Source organism: Suricata suricatta, chromosome 11, assembly GCF_006229205.1.
Source record: "Suricata suricatta isolate VVHF042 chromosome 11, meerkat_22Aug2017_6uvM2_HiC, whole genome shotgun sequence".
Taxonomy (NCBI): Eukaryota; Metazoa; Chordata; class Mammalia; order Carnivora; family Herpestidae; genus Suricata; species Suricata suricatta.
In genome coordinates, this window is record NC_043710.1 from 8,044,888 (window position 1) to 8,063,960 (window position 19,073).

Genomic DNA, 19,073 nt, shown 5'->3' on the forward strand with positions numbered 1-19,073 from the left:
GAACGTGAGATCTGACCTGAGCCGAAGCCGGAGGCTTAACCGACTGAGCCACCCAGGAGCCCCAGGACTTTTTTTAAATAACCAATTATAATTCTTGGGTTCTTACTGTAACTAGCAACCTTGGCTAACACAGTAATGTTTTAATAATTGTGTTTGACACAGATAATTCGAGAAGCTTTGTGTGTGTTTCTTATTTTGGCTATATGTTCATCCTCTAATTATTTGAAAAAATATTTTATTGGAAAAGAAAATGCGATGTAGATCTGTAAATATAAGTATAAAAAGAGGTTACAGGGGCACCTGGATGGCTCAGTCAGTTAAGCAACCAACTTCAGCTTGAGGTCATGATCTCGCAGCTCACAAGTTCGAGCCCCGCATTGGGCTCAGTGCTGACACCTCAGAGCTTGGAGCCTGCTTTAGATTCTGTCTCTCCCTCTCTCTCGGCCCCTTCTCTGCTCATGCTCTGTCTCTCTCTCTCTCTCAAAAATAGACAAAAATATTTTTAAAAATTAAAAAGAGGTTACAAATTTACATACTCGTTTTTACCAATTTTCTTTAAAACATTTATTTGTGATGTCTGTAAATACGATATATTGAACGTTGGCTTCCACTTGAGCAGATTTGTCCTTAGCTCTTTATTTCGAAAATTTTCATATATGGAAGTTTAAATGAATACTGTAATTAACACTGGTATAAATTTCAAGCAGATTCACCACTACATAGCATTTTGCTGTATTTGCTTCATTTCTTTACATGTGTGAACACACACACACATACACACACACACACAGACTGTTTTTTGTTGAACCATTTCAATGGCAGTTACAGATCACATGACACCTATATCAAGAATACAAGCAGTTTCTAGAGGTACCTGGTGGGGGCTCAGTCCATTAAGCGTCCGACTTCAGCTCAGGTCTTGATCTCACAGTCTGTAAGTTCGAGCGCCGCGTCGGGCTCTGTCCTGACAGCTCTACTTACTGTGTGGAGTGCACCTTACCCCGGTCTAACAGCCATGACAATAGGACCCTCCCTGTCGTTTTCCATCTGCCTTCCTTGGAGAACGCAAACACTCCTCCCCGTCTACCTGCCTCTGTTTACTCTCAAGTAAGGTCAGGTAGTTGCTTTTTGTGTTCTGTTCATGTGTCTTTTCTTGGCGAGTGAAAGGCAAGCAGTAGACCCTCTGGAACCTGAAATGTATCCATCAGAAGTTTTAAAGAGGATTATTATGAGAGGGTCTTTTAAATCGCATCCTTGATGCTCCATTGATAATTCACTGGGAGAGTCAGAGTGGTGATAGGGAAACCAACTAAGAGGCTTGCAAAATAATCCTTAGGAAAGCTGGTGGGCATTTAAATTAGGAAGGTGCAGGGGCGCCTGGGCGGCTCAGTGGGTTAAGTGTCCGATTTCGGCTCAGGTCACAATCTTGCAGTTCTTGAGTTCTAGCCCCCTGTTGGGATCTGTGCTGATAGCGCAGAGCCTGGAGCCTGCTTCGGATTCTGTGACTCCCTCTCTCTATGTCCCTCCCTGGCTCACGCTCTTTCTCTCAAAAAATAAATAAACATTTAAAGAAAAAGAAAAAGAAGACAGGCCTTCTTTGGTAGCAATAATTTAAAAAAATAAATTAGGAAGGTGTGTTGGAAAAGGTTACAAGTAGCTGTATTTGGAACATAATTTTGTAGGTAAATGTAACAAGGTTTCCTGATGGTTTTGGATTTTTAAGGAGGCTTTGGTGTGGCAAATAGAAGACCAAAAATGGTACCTATATGCTCAGCCTGAGAAAATGGATAAATGCTGATACCGTTTAGTGATATGAAGGAAAATAGGGAAAACGGCACATATGAAGGAGAAAGTCAAGATTTATGTTTTGGGTGTAATGTATTGGAAATGCCTGTTGGTCATGCAGCAGGAGATGCCAGGTAGAGGAAAACAACGCAGAGAATATGGACCTGCTTGAAAGCAATCTGTCCCAAATATAACCCTTAGCCAACACTGTACTCAGTAAATACCCCAGCAGCCATATTCCCATGACTCTCCTATTAAAGCAGTCGGGGGGAGGGCACCTGGGTGGCTCAGTCGGTTAAGCGTCCGGCTTCGGCTCAGGTCATGATCTCATGGTTCATGGGTTCGAGCCCCGCGTTGGGCTCTGTGCTGACAGGTAGCTCAGAGCCTGGAGCCTGCTTCAGATTCTGTACCTCCCCCTCTCTAACCCTCCCCTGCTTGTGCTGTCTCTCTCTGTCTCTCAAAAACAAATTTTAAAAAACCCCAAAAATTAAAAAAACAAAAAGGAGGTGGAGGGAGATGCTATATGGCCAAGCAAGGAGATTCTAAATGATTGCTTTAGTGTCAAGGCAGCGTCCGTCATGATGGGAACACCCCTCCTACCCATTAGAAGACTGCTTTCATCTCCAACTTAAAATGACCAGTTTCATATTTTCCTCTGGAGATCTCACTCCTTTCACGTGTTGAATAGACACTTTAAATGTTCGAATGTTAAGCAAGTGAAAACTTACTGGTTTGAACTTCTCAGACAAGCCAGACCTCTCCTTAGGTCCAATTCAGAAGTACATTGCTGGTGGACCCCGGGAGGAGCCGATGGTCTCAGCCCCTGGTGAGGGCAGCAGAGACTGTGGACATGACCGACTGAAATCCAGGTAACTACCTTAGCAACGTGATCATAGTCTTCTTGTGTCGAAGGAACACTTGTCTGAACTTAGACAGACTTACTCAGCATCAGTTCCCAGAACCCCTTCTCCTTAAATAGCCAGTGCCATAGCCCATCTTCTTCTATTCATTTATTTTTTAGAGACCAATCATCCCGTTTGCTGGCACATTCTCAACTTAATTCATAATAACATTCCTTCTTGGTCTCACAAGTACCCTCCTCCTCCCCGAAGATGAAAATTTTATGTTCACCCTACTTACTTCTGACTGCGGGAGATGGGAAGAGGACCCCTACCTCTCAGGGTTTGGAGAAAGGTGATCATGGCTGGCACAGTCAACCATTTTGATGGGGAAGAAAGACTTTATTATAATCCCTTGATCCATCACACTGACTTTGAGGACATACAGAACGTCATGAGGTTATTTTCTGCCTACCATCCTTCTGGGTCAGAGGAACGTTAAGGAGTTGGGCTGGAGAGAATTGATAGAGTAGTAACCGTCCACTTGTTCCTTACTGATCATCAGCCACAATATTCCTTCCCGATTCCTACCTCGGATTGAATGGACTCTCAAAGCCACCAGCAAATAAGATACAAATACACACTTCACTTTTTTAACCTTTTGGTATTTTTGGACCAAAACACATGTGCTCATGGCAAAAAATTAAAATGTAGATAAAAAATATATATTTTAGGAGCACCTGAGGGTCTCAGTTGGTTAAGCGTCAGGCTTTGCTTTGTGGTCTGGGGAACAAGGTCAAAGATGGTGGGATACTAGAAATAATGAAGAGAATGAGGATTCAGCAAGGGAAAGTGGCACAGAGGGGACCCTTAAATCGTGTCTACCACGTAGCCCCTAAAGAGCCATTAAAGCGTGCGTGTCAAGAATAAGCTCAAAGCAGGTCACGTGTAGACAAAGACATGAACTCAAGTTGGAGCTGTTGTGTCAGAAACAGTCTTCAGTTCAGTCTGAGGCTCGAAAGCTATTTGCTAAAATGAAGGAATCAGTATTACTGATGAGTAATAATGGAATCAGTATTACCGGTGAATAATAATGGAAAATAGAATCTTCACCACTTAATAGTATCATAGTCAAGATATAATAATTCATAGTATCCTCACACAGGAAGAACCCAGAAAATGGAACTCCGTTCCCAAGAGAGTGGAAATCTGGCGGACCTCCTGCTGAGAGGGGACAAAGTTTGGAACTAATCCACAAGGATTTTAAAGTGGTGACAGAACCATCCTCAAAGACAGAAATGAAATCTTATTTTAACATATGAAAATCGCAGCCTAGAAATCGGCATTTCTCAGAAAGACAGCAACTGAGAAGCCAAAATAATTGAAATTCGGAGAGCTGACAAAGTGGTTTCTGATATAAAAATTCACTAGATGGGACATAAGAGAGAATCTTTGAAGACAGATCAATAGAGGCTGCAGAAGGTCAAGGGCAGAGAGAAATGATTTAATACATGAACAAAGAGCCTCAGAGTGCTATTACAGCAGGAGGCAGCAAATAGTTCCCGGAAAGAGCCAGCTAACTATCATTTTAGGCTTTATGAACCACATGTTCTTATTTTTTCTTTGTTCTATTAAACTACTTTGTGTGTGTATGTTTAAACAGACTCTATTTTTTTAGACCACTTTTAAGTTGACTGCAACGTTAAGCAGAAAGTACAGAGATTTCCCAACATCCTGCCGCCACTCATGCACAATGTCCCCACCCATCAATATCCTGCACCAAGTGAAATATTTGATACCATTGAAACTACAGTGATACATCATTATCCCGCAAAGTCCGTTGTTTGCACTGGGGTCCACTCTCGGGGTTGCACCTTCTATGCTCTTTGACAACGTGTAATGACATGCACCTGCCATCATAGTATCACCGCCCTAAAATCTCCGTGATGCGCTCAGTAATTTCTCTCTCTCTTGCCAACTGCTCTTTTTACTATCTCCATGGTTCTGACTTTTCCAGAATGGCATAAGCTGGAATCATGTAGTATGTAGCCTTTGCAGATTGGCTTGGTGTTATGCATCCAAGATTCCCCCATGTCTTTTCATAGCTGGCTTGATCTTTTACTTTTAGCATTGAATAATATTCCATTGTCCCGACATGCCTTAGTCTATGCACTCACCTGCTGACAGAAATGCTGGTTGCTTCCAAGGTTTGGCAATTACAGAGAAATAGGGAGACTTTTGTGTGGACATAAGTTTTCAATTCCTTTGGGTAAATACCAAGGAGCACGACTGGTAAATTGCGTGACAAGGGTATGCTTAACTTTTTTTTTCCTTTCCCGAGAGAGACAGAGAGAGAGAGAGAGAGAGAGAGAGAGAGAGAGAGAGAGAGAGAATCTCAAGCAGGCTCCATGCTCAGCCCAGAGCCCAATGTGGGGCTCGATCCCAAGACTGTGAGATCATGACCTGAGCCCAAATCAAGAGCTGGATGCTCAACTGACTGAGCCACGCAGGCACCCCTGACTTACATTTTTAAAAATATTGTGATGTCAAGCATCTTTTCACATGTATGTACCATTTGTACATCATTATTAAAGAAATGTATATTCAAGTCCTTTATTCATTTAAAAATTGTGGTTTTTGTTATTGAGTTATAGGAATTCTTTATATATTCTGAATATTAAACCCATTCCATTGGTCTATTTGCCTATATTTATGGCTTATGTATAATTGACAAATATTTTCTTCCATTACATAGGTTATCATTTCACTTTCCTGGTAACATGCTTTGATGTATGAAAGTTTTTTATTTCTTTTAAATTTAATGTTTATTTTTGAGAGAGAGAGAAAGCAGGAAAGGGGCAGAGAGAGAGGGAGACACAGAACATGAAGCAGGCTCCAGGCTCTGAGCTATCAGCACACAGCCTGATGCACGGCTCGAATCCACGAACCGTGAGATCATGACCTGAGCCAAAGCTGCACACTTAACCGACTGAGCCACCCAGGCTTCCCCAAAAGTTTTTACTTTTTGATGAAGTCCGATCTGTCTATTCTTTGGTTTTGGTGACATATCAAAGACTCCATTGCCAAACCCAAAGCCATATAGATTCACCCTGTATCTTCTTTTGAGAGTTTTATGATTTTAGCTCTTATATTTATTTTTTTAATTATAGTTTATTGTCAAGTTGGTTTCCATATAACACCCCGCACTCTTACCCACAAGTGCTCCCCTCCATGACCATCACTCCTTTCCCCTGTCCCCCTTTCTCTTCAGCCCTCAGTTTGTTTTCAGTGTTGAAGAGTCTCTCGTGATTTGCCTCCTTCCCTCTCCCTAACTCTTTTCCCCCCTTCCCTTCCCCATGGTCCTCTGTTAATTAGCTCTCATATTTAAGTCATTAATCCATTTTGTGTTAATATTGGTTATGGCTTTAGGTAAGGATCACACTTCATTATTTTGCATGTGGGTATCCAGTCATCACAACCCCCTTCACTGAAGGGGCTATATTTTACCAACTGCATGATCTTGGCACCCTTTTCAAAAAATGAATCAGCCATAGTTTTATGCAGTTTTATTTTTATTCCTGTAAGTGGGTGGTTCTGTGTTACAGAACTGTTAGAAATGAGCCCTCTGACTCTGAACACTTTTATAAGCTACATTTACTGTCGTACATTCAGAGTTCCCAGTTTTGAGCTGACCCAACAGATAACATTCTGCTGGTAGGTGGTAAGGGAAACGTAATCCCCCAGATTCCTCAAAGGACAGGTGCTTGGTGCTGGCAATGGCTGGCTGTCTAATTCAGGAGGGGTCCTGTCAGATACAGGATACACCCATGCACATGGTAGTGGGAATTGTCAGTAGGGTAATTACGTGGTTGATATTTTTTATGTCGATTTATTTTTGAGACAGAGAGAGAGAGAGAGAATGAGTAGGGGAGGGGCAGAGAGAGAGAGGGGGACAGAGGATCCGAAGCAGGCTCTGCACTGGCAGCAGAGAGCCTGATGTGGGGCTCAAACTCATAAACCATGAGATCATGACCTGAGCTGAAGTCGGATGCATAACCGACTGAGCAACCCATGTGCCCCCTAATTACATGGTTAAAAATTTGCCTTTAAAGTCGGGTGGGTTTTTTTGCAAAAAAAAAAAAATCAAGGTTACCGGAAAACATTTTTTTCTATACACCATCAAGACACACTGCTAGGGACACCACAAGTTTAATGGGAATGGCTGCCCATCACACTTGGGAAACAGGGACATGATTACCATGTTCTGCAAATCCATAAAGCACTCCGTTCACAGGGTCCAGGAGGGACAGAACGCAGCCTCCCAGGCCAAAATCTATAACACTGTCTTACATATCTGTCATGCAACATAACCCCCTCTGTTCCCACCTTCCTAAATCACATGTGTGTTACCTCCTGTCTAAACCCTGTCCTAAAATGTCCCCATGTCTGCTGGAGATGCTGTTTCTGGGTCCTGCACCCTGCGCTCACAGCTGACAAAATAGCATTTGCTCTACTGACTGCAATTCCTTCCCCAGGTGTTTCTAAGACTCCTGAGGACTAAGGAAGCCGGAAAAGTGTAATTGACAATAAGTGTCTCTTAATGGAAACATGGCATGTTAGTTCATGAAAATACCCCCGAGGAAATATCCCAGTGATCCAGAGACACTCACCTGTCTGATAAATAGCCAAATACGATGCTTCCCACCAACATGCCAAACATGAATAAGAATTTGGTCATTGATTTCAGTGACTGAGATTCACACACCAGGTCCCACTGGAAGAGAAGGAAATCAGCAAAGGAGTGCTCTATAGCAGCCTGTAGCCCTTCAGTGGAAGCCTGATGGAAACAGCTGAGATGACGGATAAGTTTCTTTCTCTCAGGCCCCCTTCTTCCAGCTCCCGTTTATTTTTTTCCGTAGCTGACCTTTATCATTCAAGTATCAGCTTAAATACCACTCCCTCTAGGGACACTCGTCTAAGTCTGTTGGTTATGCCTTCATAAGGAAGTGGTTCTCAGCCTTGGCCACGGAATGCAATCTTTGAGGCGCTTTACACATTTACAGATGGCCGGGTGTCACTGCCATCTCCTCTGGCTGCTCGGAGGCATGGTCAGTGCTTGCAGGGTTTGATCAATATCTCAGAGGTTTCCCATTTGCCAACAACACCTTTAACACATTACATAAATGGCGTGTTTAAACTTTGGTCTTCCTAAGAATAGAAGCCATGTAACCTCAAGGTCACATCTACTTGTTAGCTCATGAGACTCATGAAATATGTCGCTTGGTGGCATCTGCTATTTGCTGAAATAATAAAGAATGAGCACCTAAAGGGTGATTCAGGGCTTGAAGCGTATTCGTTATTTGTGCTACCTCTAACCACCCGGACCCAGTACTCACAAGAGGTAAGTGGTGCCTCTTACCTCAGTCACGATGGTGGAGGGGAAGGAGCTCTGGTCGTATACCCAGCCGTCCACACAGGGCTCTGTGTCCACCTCACTCGTGTTAGGGAAGGTCCCGTTCAGGTGAAGGAGCTGCCATTGCAGGCGGGGGAAGCGATGACACTTGTCCGGCCTCAGGTTTGCGTCCAGTGGGATGGAGATTCTCAGGAGGGCTTCTTGGCTGAGGACCCCCGTGCTGTTAGCAGGGTCAGTGCGGTTGTCTAGGATGCGGACCCAGCAGCGGTGACCAGGGACGACTGCGGTGAAGTTCTCAAGTAACACATGAGGGTACACGATGAGGTTGACGATGCAGAAGAAAACCACCTGAAGGATCTGGAATCTTCCCTGGCCTCCAACTCGATCCAGGAGGTCCTGAAAGGCCATAGTGGCTGAACAAGTGATTCCTAACGTGAGCAAGATGACTTTATTTCGGAAAGTTCAAAGAGAAAAAGTTCTCCATTCAGTACGTCACACTAAGCGTGTGTTGATCTTGACCCCCCTTTTTCCTCAGTGGGCCCCCCGCTCTGGCTCACCTCCGTGGCAGGGCCCCTGAAACTGTTTCTCCAGGCTGTTTGGGGGGAGCAGGTGGGTAGCTGTTTTCTTTAAAATCACAGAGCGGTATTTTGCTGAGACTGTTTCCAGCAGCTGACAGCTAGTACTGTTTAAAGGTGTACTTTGTGAAAATTCTTTTAGTCGGCAGTGCCCTGAAGTGGCATTGAACTTCGATCCCCGCCTCTGCAAATAAAAGAAAATAAACCTGCTGCACAGATTGCAATGTCTTTCGGGACATGTTCCATGTGAGACTCAAAAGTGAACAGTTTGAGATTGTCCTGTGAAAATTACTGAGAATCAGCGTGGGGCTGGTGTAGTCCTGAATTTTGATGAAAAGAGTTAATGAAAGTTACCCTGAATAAACTGAAGCAGGTGCAAGATAGTGGAAAGTAACATTCTGCTTCACTTTAAATGAAACCATGAATTCAGGGAAGCCTGGGTGGCTCAGTCGGTTAAGCATCTGACTTCGGCTCAGGCCGTGATCTCACGGTTCGTGGGTTTGAGCCCCGCATCGGGCTCTGTGCTGACAGCTAGCTCAGAGCCTGGAGCCTGCTTTGGATTCTGTGTCTCCCTCTTTCTCTAACCCTCCCTTGCTTGCACTGTCTCTCTCTGTCTCTCAAAAATAAATAAAAAACATTAAAAAAAAAAAACCATGAATTCACACAGAAAAGAAACTACTTGGCCGAAATGCAGGCAGAGAGGGTAGTGATGGAGGGTGGAGGCTAAGCCGGTGATAAGTTCATAAAGACTGTTTTTACAGGCTTATTGATTTCTTCAGGTAACATTTGTGAGGACCTGTTCTGTGCTAGGAATGCAGCAGTGGAAAAGACAAGGTCTTCAAGGGTCTTCTGCTACGGTGGGTAAAGGAGAGAAACATAAATACACTCTGCTATTATATATTTTTCAAGTGTTGATTTATTTTTCAGGGAGAGAGAGAGACAGAACACAAGCAAAGGAGGGGCAGAGAGAGAGGGGAGACACAGAATCCGAAGCAGGCTCCAGGCTCTGAGCTGTCAGCACAGAACTCAACGTGGGGCTTGAACTCACGATCCGTGAGATCCGGACCTGAGCGGAAGTGGGGCACTTAACCGACTAAGACACTCCGGCGCCCCCACTCTGCTATTCTAAAACACACACGTGGCAAATGCACAATGTGCTCGAGAAGAATTGAAGAGAAAACACATGGACAGTCATGCTTTCTGGTATTGACGCAAATGAGCTGAAAATGTATGTGCACACAGATGTTCAGAGCAGTTTCTACACCTCTGCCAAAACGTCCTTCAGTGGGTGCATGGATAAATAAACTGCGGTCCATCCAGACAATGAAATACTACCTTAAAAAAGAAGAAAAAAAAGAGCTATCAAGAGAGGAAAAGACATGGAGGAACCATAAATGTAATTTATTAAATAAAAGAAGCCAGTCTGAAAAGGCTACATTCTGTGCATCAAAGGTGGCGCGCCGTCTTGGAGAATTCACCAGTGTTTTCTCTTCCTGCTCTCTGTGTGCCCGATCTTCACGTTCGAGAATTCTTTTTTGCTGCCATTTCAAATCTCCTGTTGAGACACTTGGCGTGGATTTAGCATGCCAGCGACTGTACTTCCCAAATCACAAATTTTCTTTATTGTTCTCTTCTATTTGATAAGCCACGGTTCTCATGCCTTTCCTTCTCAAATGAGAACATAACCTTTTTTAATACGTAAAAATGTAACGTTTGTAAACATGTAATACATAAAAACGTAAATATATTTTTGAACGTATTTAATAGCTGCTTTGGCGTATTTTTCTGCTAAGTCTAGAGTCTTGGAAACCTTTGAAACCGTAGTGATTACCTAATTTTAGAACATTTTCATCACTCCCAAAAAGAAACCGTTCCATTAACTATTAACATGCAATCCCGATTACGTCCATCTAAAAACTCTGGCAACGAACGTTACAATTTCTGTCTGGTTGCATCTGCCTCTTCCTAAAAGAAGAAATCAGTCTCCTGGGAGCCTTTCCACTGACTTGTGGTTTGGTGTTTGTCCTTAATTTGGGAAGATGCCCGGGCATGGTTATTCTCAATTTCCCATGAGTCCTTTCTCCCTCTGTTATTCCCATCGCAGGGATTTTACACTGCTTGCTGCTGTCTCGCGGTTAAGATTCTATTATTGCTCTGCATTTAAGTTTGGAAGGTTTCTGTCAACCAGCCTTCAAGCTTATGGATTCTTCACTTAACCACGTTCAGGCTGCCGACGAACCCATCAAAAGCATCCATTGTTTCCAAGTTCCTGATTTCCAGCATTTCCACTGCATTCTTTCTTAGAGTTTCCAACTCTCTGCCTTTTATTATCTGTCTGTTCTAGCATACAGCCCACTTTTTTTCATCAGAGTCCCTAGCATATTAATCTCAGTTATTTTATATTGCTGGTCTGATAATTCCAAAATCAATGCCAGTCTGAGTCCGCCTCTGCTGTTTGCTTTGTCTCTGATGCATCAGGTAATCGAACTGGGGCAAGTAGGCTTCTAGTGTGAGATTTAACATCGGTCTGGCTCCATAGGCCGTTTTTAATGTTTTCTGGATCTGTAGGTGTCAGGCTACCATCTCCTCTAGATGGCTTCGATTTGTTTCGTTTTGTTTTTTCTCTTGTATTGCCTTTGGGTCTTCTTTATGAATCTCCTAGAAACTCCATATTATATGGAATCGGAGTCTTGCAGTCCTTTCCGTTGTAATCCACAGTTTACTGGCCCAGAGCCCTGTTGATGTGATGATTGGAAACTGGAGAGGAAGAACATTACAGAATATTATGAATACATTTCTTTTTCTTTATGGTGGGTGAGAGTCCCAGTGCTGTGATCTTCAGATGAGTTTCATTGTTTTTGTTTTTGTCTCTCCATGTATATGAGACGGAGAAGCTAGCGGGTCTGGCGGGTCTGAAATTGACTGACCAAATAAAGGCTTCAGTGACATAGGTTTTTTTAAGGACCCTCCTTCTTTACAGAGAGTAGAGCCAAGAACTATTACTCTGGCTCTGGGCATATTTCAAAATGTTTACTTTGTTTCTCATCCTCTTGGAAGAAAAAGGGATTTTATTCTTTTTTGCTCTGCACAGGGAGGACTTGGTGGGGCCCCATGAATGTGGGGGGCCCCATAGCCTCCGAGCTTTTAAATCCCAAACTGATCTACTGCTGAGACTTTGATAAAATTCTTCAATTAAGGTGCCACACCAGCAGGGCACTTCTGTTCCTGGTAAGCTGTGATCCTACGTAGCTTTCTGTCTTTCCAGTTTGGCAGGTGGTGGGTGCCCTTGGACCTAAGTTCTCTGATGGATCTAAGAATAGATTTCACTTGATGTAGTTTCTTTTTTTCTTTTTGTGAGGACAAGAATGATACCCTTTAGTCAGAGCAGAAACCTGAAGTCTTTTCCTCTAACTTTCCTAGACTGAGTTCCATCCAGAAGCACAGTAAAACTAGCCTATGTGAAATTCTGAGTTGACAACTGTAATGTATTTTGTTCAACAATAAGAATAGTAGATTTGGTAATTTTGCAGTTTATTTAAAGCAAATGCAATTGTTTGCACAGTGACTTTGGAATAAATCTGACCCCGGGGCACCTGGGAGGCTCAGTCAGTTAAGTGTTGGATTTTGAATCAGGTCACGATCTCATGGTTCATGACTTCCAGCCCCGTGTTGGACTCTGTGTGACAGCTTAGAGCCTGGAGCCTGCTCTAGATTCTGTCTCTGTCTCTGTCTCTCTCTGCCCCTCCCCTGCTTGTGTTCTCTCTTTCTCTCAAAAATAAATAAACATTAAATAAAACATTTTTTAAAGAAAGAAAGAAATCTGAGCCTACCGGCCCTACTTAGACCAAATTTTTCTACTAAAAAATATATATGTATACTATATATATTGTATATGTTTTAGTATATATTTATACTATGTACACACATCTATGTATATGTAGAAATTAACTTTTTAGAAATGATTAACATCAGGGCTGTATGAGTTTAAGAAATCAAATAAATAGTTCATAATATTAGATTATTTATTATTACCTCTAACAGTACCTCCTAGAGCATAAACTCCCGAACACCTGTAATGGCATTCATGTGAAAACAGTCTTCTATACAGAAACAATCCAGTTTCTCTACCATGTAAGTGCATAAAGTATTTAAATAAATTCATTTTAATAGATGATGGGAACAAGTCTTAGTGCATTAGAAGTTGCTATATAACATCAGTCTGTAAGATTGCTTTTAAAAATTACCCAGAATACATAACACTCTGTGCAAAGAAAACTGGAAAAATCCTGGATGGTCATAATAAATCACACCACTAACTGAGAATGAAACTGTGTTATTTATTCAAAGTTATTTTCTACTTTATTCATTCCTTCCACAACACAGATTTGTGAACCAAAGATTAGATTCTGTTCAGCCGCATTTATGAAGTGAACAAGATGTCATTGTCAAAACAGTGGCATGAATTTTCTTTACTGGTAACAGCACTCAAGTTTTAGCAACCATTATACTTTTGAAAGGGGAATAATTTGTCAAAAAAATGTTTTGGTTGTAGTTATTTTCTTCTTTACCATACACCAGTCATATTTACAAATAGTTATATTATAGCTGGAAGTTTATTTTATTTATTTACTATTTATTTCTTTATTTGGCTAGAAGTGTGTGCTTTTTTTCTCAAGCTTGATTCTTCACAAATATCTGTAACTGAGCCACAGAACAGGGCATTGCAACCTCGCATTGACCCCATTATTGGACACAGGCAGGGCTCCTGGGATGTAACATTGAAGGATCTGCCTTCCTTTGACCAAGGGCAATTCCAAGGATAGATCCCATTATGAGCTGCCATCTGTTGAAACTCCCGTAACAACCTACACAGTCCATCTCTTGTGCTGGGTCAAGGCATAGGATGTATGTAATAAATTCGATCACCTTGGAAAAGCTCCTTCAGGGAAAACTTATAAGAGGAAATGAGTCTGATGAACTACAGATCCCAGCATTGCCACTAATCTCAGTGCTGGGCGTGTGATTCATTCTCTCTCTCTCTCTGCTATAGCACATCCTGGGTGCCACTGACAGTCCTGGGGCAAGAGTCATGAGAGGAGGATGGGGCTGATCTTTGAGAGGTCGGACTTCCTACATACATGCCCTTTTCATGTGTTGGTAAGTTCCCATGTCCCATTACCATCAAAGTTGGGCGAGGAGGGACCAAGAGATTCCCCAGTGGAGAAACTCTGGAGGAAAAGAATCTGTAGGCATACCGGAGAGATCCGCTGGGCATCCTGCTGATGCTGACGCTTTATTAACCCAGTCAGGTTGGTGACTCTTTCCCTTGACTTTTGACCTCTTAGTTTAGGAAACTGACATGATGGTGGAGTCAGCAGAATTGAATGTGTTTCTCGGTGGAAATGTTCCCATTCTGGATAGCAAGGCTCCCATGCTCGTACACATAGTCTGATTTGCAGGGATGAAGAGAACAAAATCCCCAAGTGGGTTTGTTAAATGGGGGCTATTTCAACTTGTGCCATTTTCTCCCCAGAACTATTTACTCTACACATGGGGAATAAAGAACCATAATGGGCTCATTGATTTAGAGTATGTAATTCAATTTGGAAATAATTTTCTGTCTTTGTAGAGTAGCCTCTCCTAACTGGCTCCCAGGGCACTTTAAATTTAACAAAGTTATCCCATTGCTCTGTGGTACTGGCAGCTTCTGTGGTAGAGAGTGAATTTGAACCAGGGAATCTGGTGGTCAGGATCCGACAGCTATGCTTTTTTTCATGCTACATGTCTTCTTTGGCTCGATGAAGTATTATGAATAAGTTTGTGTTGGTGAATCAAGTACTTCTCCGTGCCTTTGAGTGGTTATTCTAGCTGAGTTGTGAAGGGAAGAAAGAGAAATACTTACCAGAATATGGGTGATCCAAGTCAAGATGAATCACTGCTCTTTGGTCTTGAAAGGGATCTAATATGACCAAGTTGGCATCCATCTTCTAGTTGGTCTTTGGGAGAAATGGCATCACACTTTGATCCAGCCTTGGCATATCGTTGACCCAGCACACTGACAATGAGCAGTGGCCAGAGCTCATTCAGACTTGCTCAGTGGGAGTAATGTTGGGTTTATGCATAGCTTCTATCCCTATGGTTCTTTGGACCGGGCAGTGGTACAGATTCTGCTACTGGGATATGGAATTCTACTTCCCAGTCACAAATACCTAAAAATATAGAAGCAAGCAGCCTTCGAACTTGGTAATGGTAGAGGCTAGAAGAGCTTTGAAGTGCATGCTGCCTGCTAGAAAATGCCTGGATTACCTGGAAGAGACTGATCGTAGATAGATGTATGTCAAAGGCAATTTCTTTTGAGAGCTCGGGAAGAAAAAAGGAGAGGGCTTTAGAGAAAATTTTTATCATCTTAGAGAATACATATACCATCATGAATAGAGTATTGAAGGCACATGACTGTTAAAGATGCTTCTGGTGAGCTTTCAGATGGACAGAATATGTCCTTGGAAATTGTTATAATTTGCCTGTTATAAAGTACTAATGAATTTGGTTGAATTGTGTTCCATGTTTTGTGAAAAGTAGAACTCATATGTTATGAACTTGAATATTTAACTGAGGAGGTTTCTAAGCAAAGTGTTGGAGGTACGACCTGGTCTCTCCTTGCTCCTTACAGTAAGATGGAAGAGAGGAGAGAAACAGTAACCAGAACCCGAATCTTTGGAACATTCCTAGCTTACACCTATTGCCGAGAGAGAGAGAGAGAGAGAGAGAGAGAGAGAGAGAGAGAGAGAGAGAGAATGTTCTAGAGAGAACATCAGTGGTGTGGCTGGGCCACCACTGGTTTTCAGATGTGACTCATAAAATCAAGCACCGTCACTGCAGAAATCAGGGTAGCGATGTAGCCAACAAGGAAAGATCTAGGCAGACCCTGCTTGTCTAATGGCTTAGGCTCCGCTGGATTTTAGAGAATCTGATGCTAGCAGACATACTGCCAGCAAGGACTGATGATGAGAGAAAGAGGGAGAAAAGAATGAAGGAAGACTTTTGGGGTTCTACAGGACGGGCCAATAAAACTCTCTGGCTGTGAACATGCGTTAGCCTTAAAGGAAGGGCAAGAATACTCTGAATGAAGTTCAGAGCTTGGTCGTCGATGTGTCTTCTTCCCACTAATGCCCACAGAGGGTGAATTCCCCCAGCAGGGAATACGCTTTGGATGTGTCTCACAACTCTAAGTACAGACCCACTGCCAACTTGTAGGTGAATGAACTTTGATTTTCTCGACACCCTGTTGTTGCATTAGTTCGTGGCTGGGACATATGAGTAGCAACTTCTGTCCAAGTGGGGGCTGCTGAGTAAAGGTGCCAGGAGTGCCCTCAGAAGGAGGAAGGAAAGACCCCTCTTCTCTGCCTGCTGTCTTGGTGAGCTCCACCAGGACCCTAAGTCCTGACCGGCCCAATAGGGAAACCCTGGCTGGGGAAGGCGTGGCTCCTTGCAAAGGCAAGTGCAGCCCAGATCTGCGGTTCTCTGCTGCTGCATACCTTGCTGCTTGGCACCTCCGTCCCCACCCCAGCCCTGTGGGATATCATGGGTCCCACCCCCGGGGCGTGGCGGCACAAGACCTAATGGCCTGAGCACCTGGTGATGGTACCACCTAAAACACCCGAGGAAGTTAGCCTGCTCCCCACTAAATATAAACCACCCGCCCTTTTGACATGGTTATTACTGCAAAGGCTCAAAGCCGGTGAAAGTCTAGATGAACCCCAACTCCATCTTCCTAAGATAGGTATGGTCCAATGAGTTTCTCATTTTTTTTTTAAGTTAATTTATTTATTTTGAAAGAGAGAGAGGGCATATGGGAGGGACAGAGAGAGAGAGAGAGAGAGCGAATCCCAAGCAGGCTCCCCAATGTCAGTGCAGAGCCTGATGGAGACTTGAACTCATGAACGACAGTGGTCCCCTAGATGGACAGAAATATTAGCAGCAACTCCCAGGGTTCCTAGAGCTGTTGCCTTGGGAGTGTGAACAGCAATACAAAAACCTGACAAAAATCCACACATGTAATGTGTGATTTGTTGTTTTGTTTAGATTATGGGAGACTCTAGAGCAGAGGATTAAACACTTGGAGGTTGACAACGAGTCTTTCTTTTGAAATTTGGTCTCGTTAGCTGCTGTGTTTTGTTTTCCAATCACAAGTGCATTGAGACAGATATATAGCTTTTAAAAATCACTGCCAACCATAGCAGCCATCCTTTGCGATTCAGAAGATGATGTGAGATGATACCTTCAAGGACTTGCATGCCTGGGAAGAAGTCAGCTTTCAATAAACATCGGCTGTACCAGGTTGTTGTTCTCATCATCATTATTGCAATTGGTTGCTTTCCTTTATTATTATTTTTTTAGAGTTACATCTGTTTTGCCTCATTGAGAGGCCATGCTGGCGAAGATGCACACGAAATCCCAGTCCTTTTCAAGGTTAACCGTATGCTTGCCGGTGTCCTTATGCATGGACCGAGCAGAGCGCCAGTGGTGGGGGGCCGCGCACATGGTGCTAGCCAGGTGGGCGCCGCTGGGGTCAGCAACGTAGCGTCTTACAATTGGTTGCTTTTGACATTTAACTAGTCTTCATTTTCTTCCCTCAATATGTGCCAATCAACTGGGAAAGGTCTGCTTGGCTGTGACAGGGTCACAAAATGCTGTACGTGATCGCAGAGGGGGTTCATTCATGTCCATTGGTGAGAGAACTCTTAACAGCAACAGAAGAAAGTCCCATGTCAGGAAAGAAGAAGATCCGAGACAAAGGAAATCTGAGTGGAAGGAAACACCATCCACCAAGTAACAAGTTAAAAAGACACTACTGAAGATGGCTTTAGAATCATAAAATACACCATAGAGAAAGGGCACGGGGCAGAGCATGTGCAGTGGCTGAAGGCTGGGCAAGGTGACATCTACATACTACAGCATATGCTGAATAAAAGCATCTGAATTGTGATTATGCATCAACTCTCCTTCATATTTGGGATTTTCCAAAGAAAGAAGGAGGAAGGAGAATGCAGGAGGAGTTTGCTTAAATTTTTCCTTTCTGTGTCTCCTCTGCTCTGTGTGTAGAACGTAGGACTGTCACGTAGGCAACTGTCGAGGGGTGTGAGACTCATTCATGTCTACGGTGAATTTAAAACCCATGTGCAGGGTGCCTGAGTGGCTCACTTGGTTAGGTGTCTGACTGCGGGTCAGGTCATGATCTTGCAGTTCGTGAGTTGGAGCCCCCGTCGGGCTCTGTGCTGACAGCTCGGAGCCTGGAGCTGCTTCAGATTCTGTGTCTCCCTCCTCTCTCTCTGCCCCCCTCCCCAACTCATGCTCAGTCTCTCTTGCCCAGTCTTTCTCTTTATCTCTCAAAAATAAATAAATGTTATTGGTAGAAAACAATAAAATAAATAATTTTTAAAAATAAGTAAACAAAGGTTTTTAAATTTTTTTAAATGTTTTTTATTTATTTTTGAGAGACAGAGACAGTATGAGCAGGGGAGGGTCAGAGAGAGAGGGAGACACAGAATCTGAAGCAGACCCCAGGCTCTGAGCTAGCTGTCAGCACAGAGCCCGACGTGGGGCCTGAACCCACGAACCGTGAGATCATGACCTGAGCCAAAGCCGGGCGCTCAACCAACTGAGCCACCCAGGCACCCCAATAAACAAAGTTAAAAAATAAACAAAACCTAGGTGCAGACACAATATTGACACAGAGTAAGTTTTGCAGAGGAGAAAAGAGAGGACTTTTATGTGATGGACAAGCCAGAGAAAGTTTGATCTAGAATGATGTTAAAGAATCAAAAACAAAGATCTTCAGGAGAGGGAAAAAAAATGCCTGACTTTGGAAACCACTGGAGGAGTTTTAGAAATTCTGTTTTCTCCCTCACTTAAAGAAGAATTTCTTGGGACGCCTGGGTGGCTCAGTCGGTTGAGCATCTGGCTTTGGCTCAGGTCATGATCTCGTGGTTTGTGAGTTTGAGCCTCGAATCAGGCTCTGTGCTGACAGCTCGGAGCCTGGAGCCTGCTTTGGATTCTGTGTCTCCCTCTCTCTCTGCCCCTCCCCTGCTCACAGTCTCTCTCACTCTCACTCAAAAATAAATAAAACTTTTTTAAAAAATTTAAAAAATAATTTCTTGAGAGTGTCACAATATCGAAGCGGGCTCTGCTGTGAGGTAGCAAATCTGCATCATTGCTGACCTGCATGATGAGGAGTGGAGCCCACCAGTCTGGGATCCTATAAAATATAGAACTCCACCGGGAGTAGGTAAACCGTGGCAACCACTTGGGTTCCCCTGTTCATTACATGTGATCATTTAATTTGGTTCTAAGAGGCTCTTCACTGCTTAATGCCTCTTTCCTACTCCATACACTGTGCTTGAAGAGAAAGGATTTTTATATTACTAGGATCAAGACGACATCCCTACACCAATGTTGTCTTTA

General features: G+C 43.2%; 1 protein-coding gene across 1 annotated transcript in view; it reads right to left on the reverse strand.

Annotated features, from left to right (window-relative positions):
- Positions 1-8,445, reverse strand: part of LOC115271934 (solute carrier family 22 member 9-like) — a 30,402-nt gene extending 21,957 nt beyond the window's left edge. The window contains exons 1-2 of the mRNA XM_029914900.1: positions 8,044-8,445; positions 7,295-7,398 (exon numbers count right to left, since the gene is read on the reverse strand). Coding sequence (XP_029770760.1) covers positions 7,295-7,398; positions 8,044-8,445 — 506 coding nt within the window. The remainder of the gene's footprint in view (positions 1-7,294; positions 7,399-8,043) is intronic.
- Between the last annotated feature and the right edge of the window lie 10,628 nt (positions 8,446-19,073).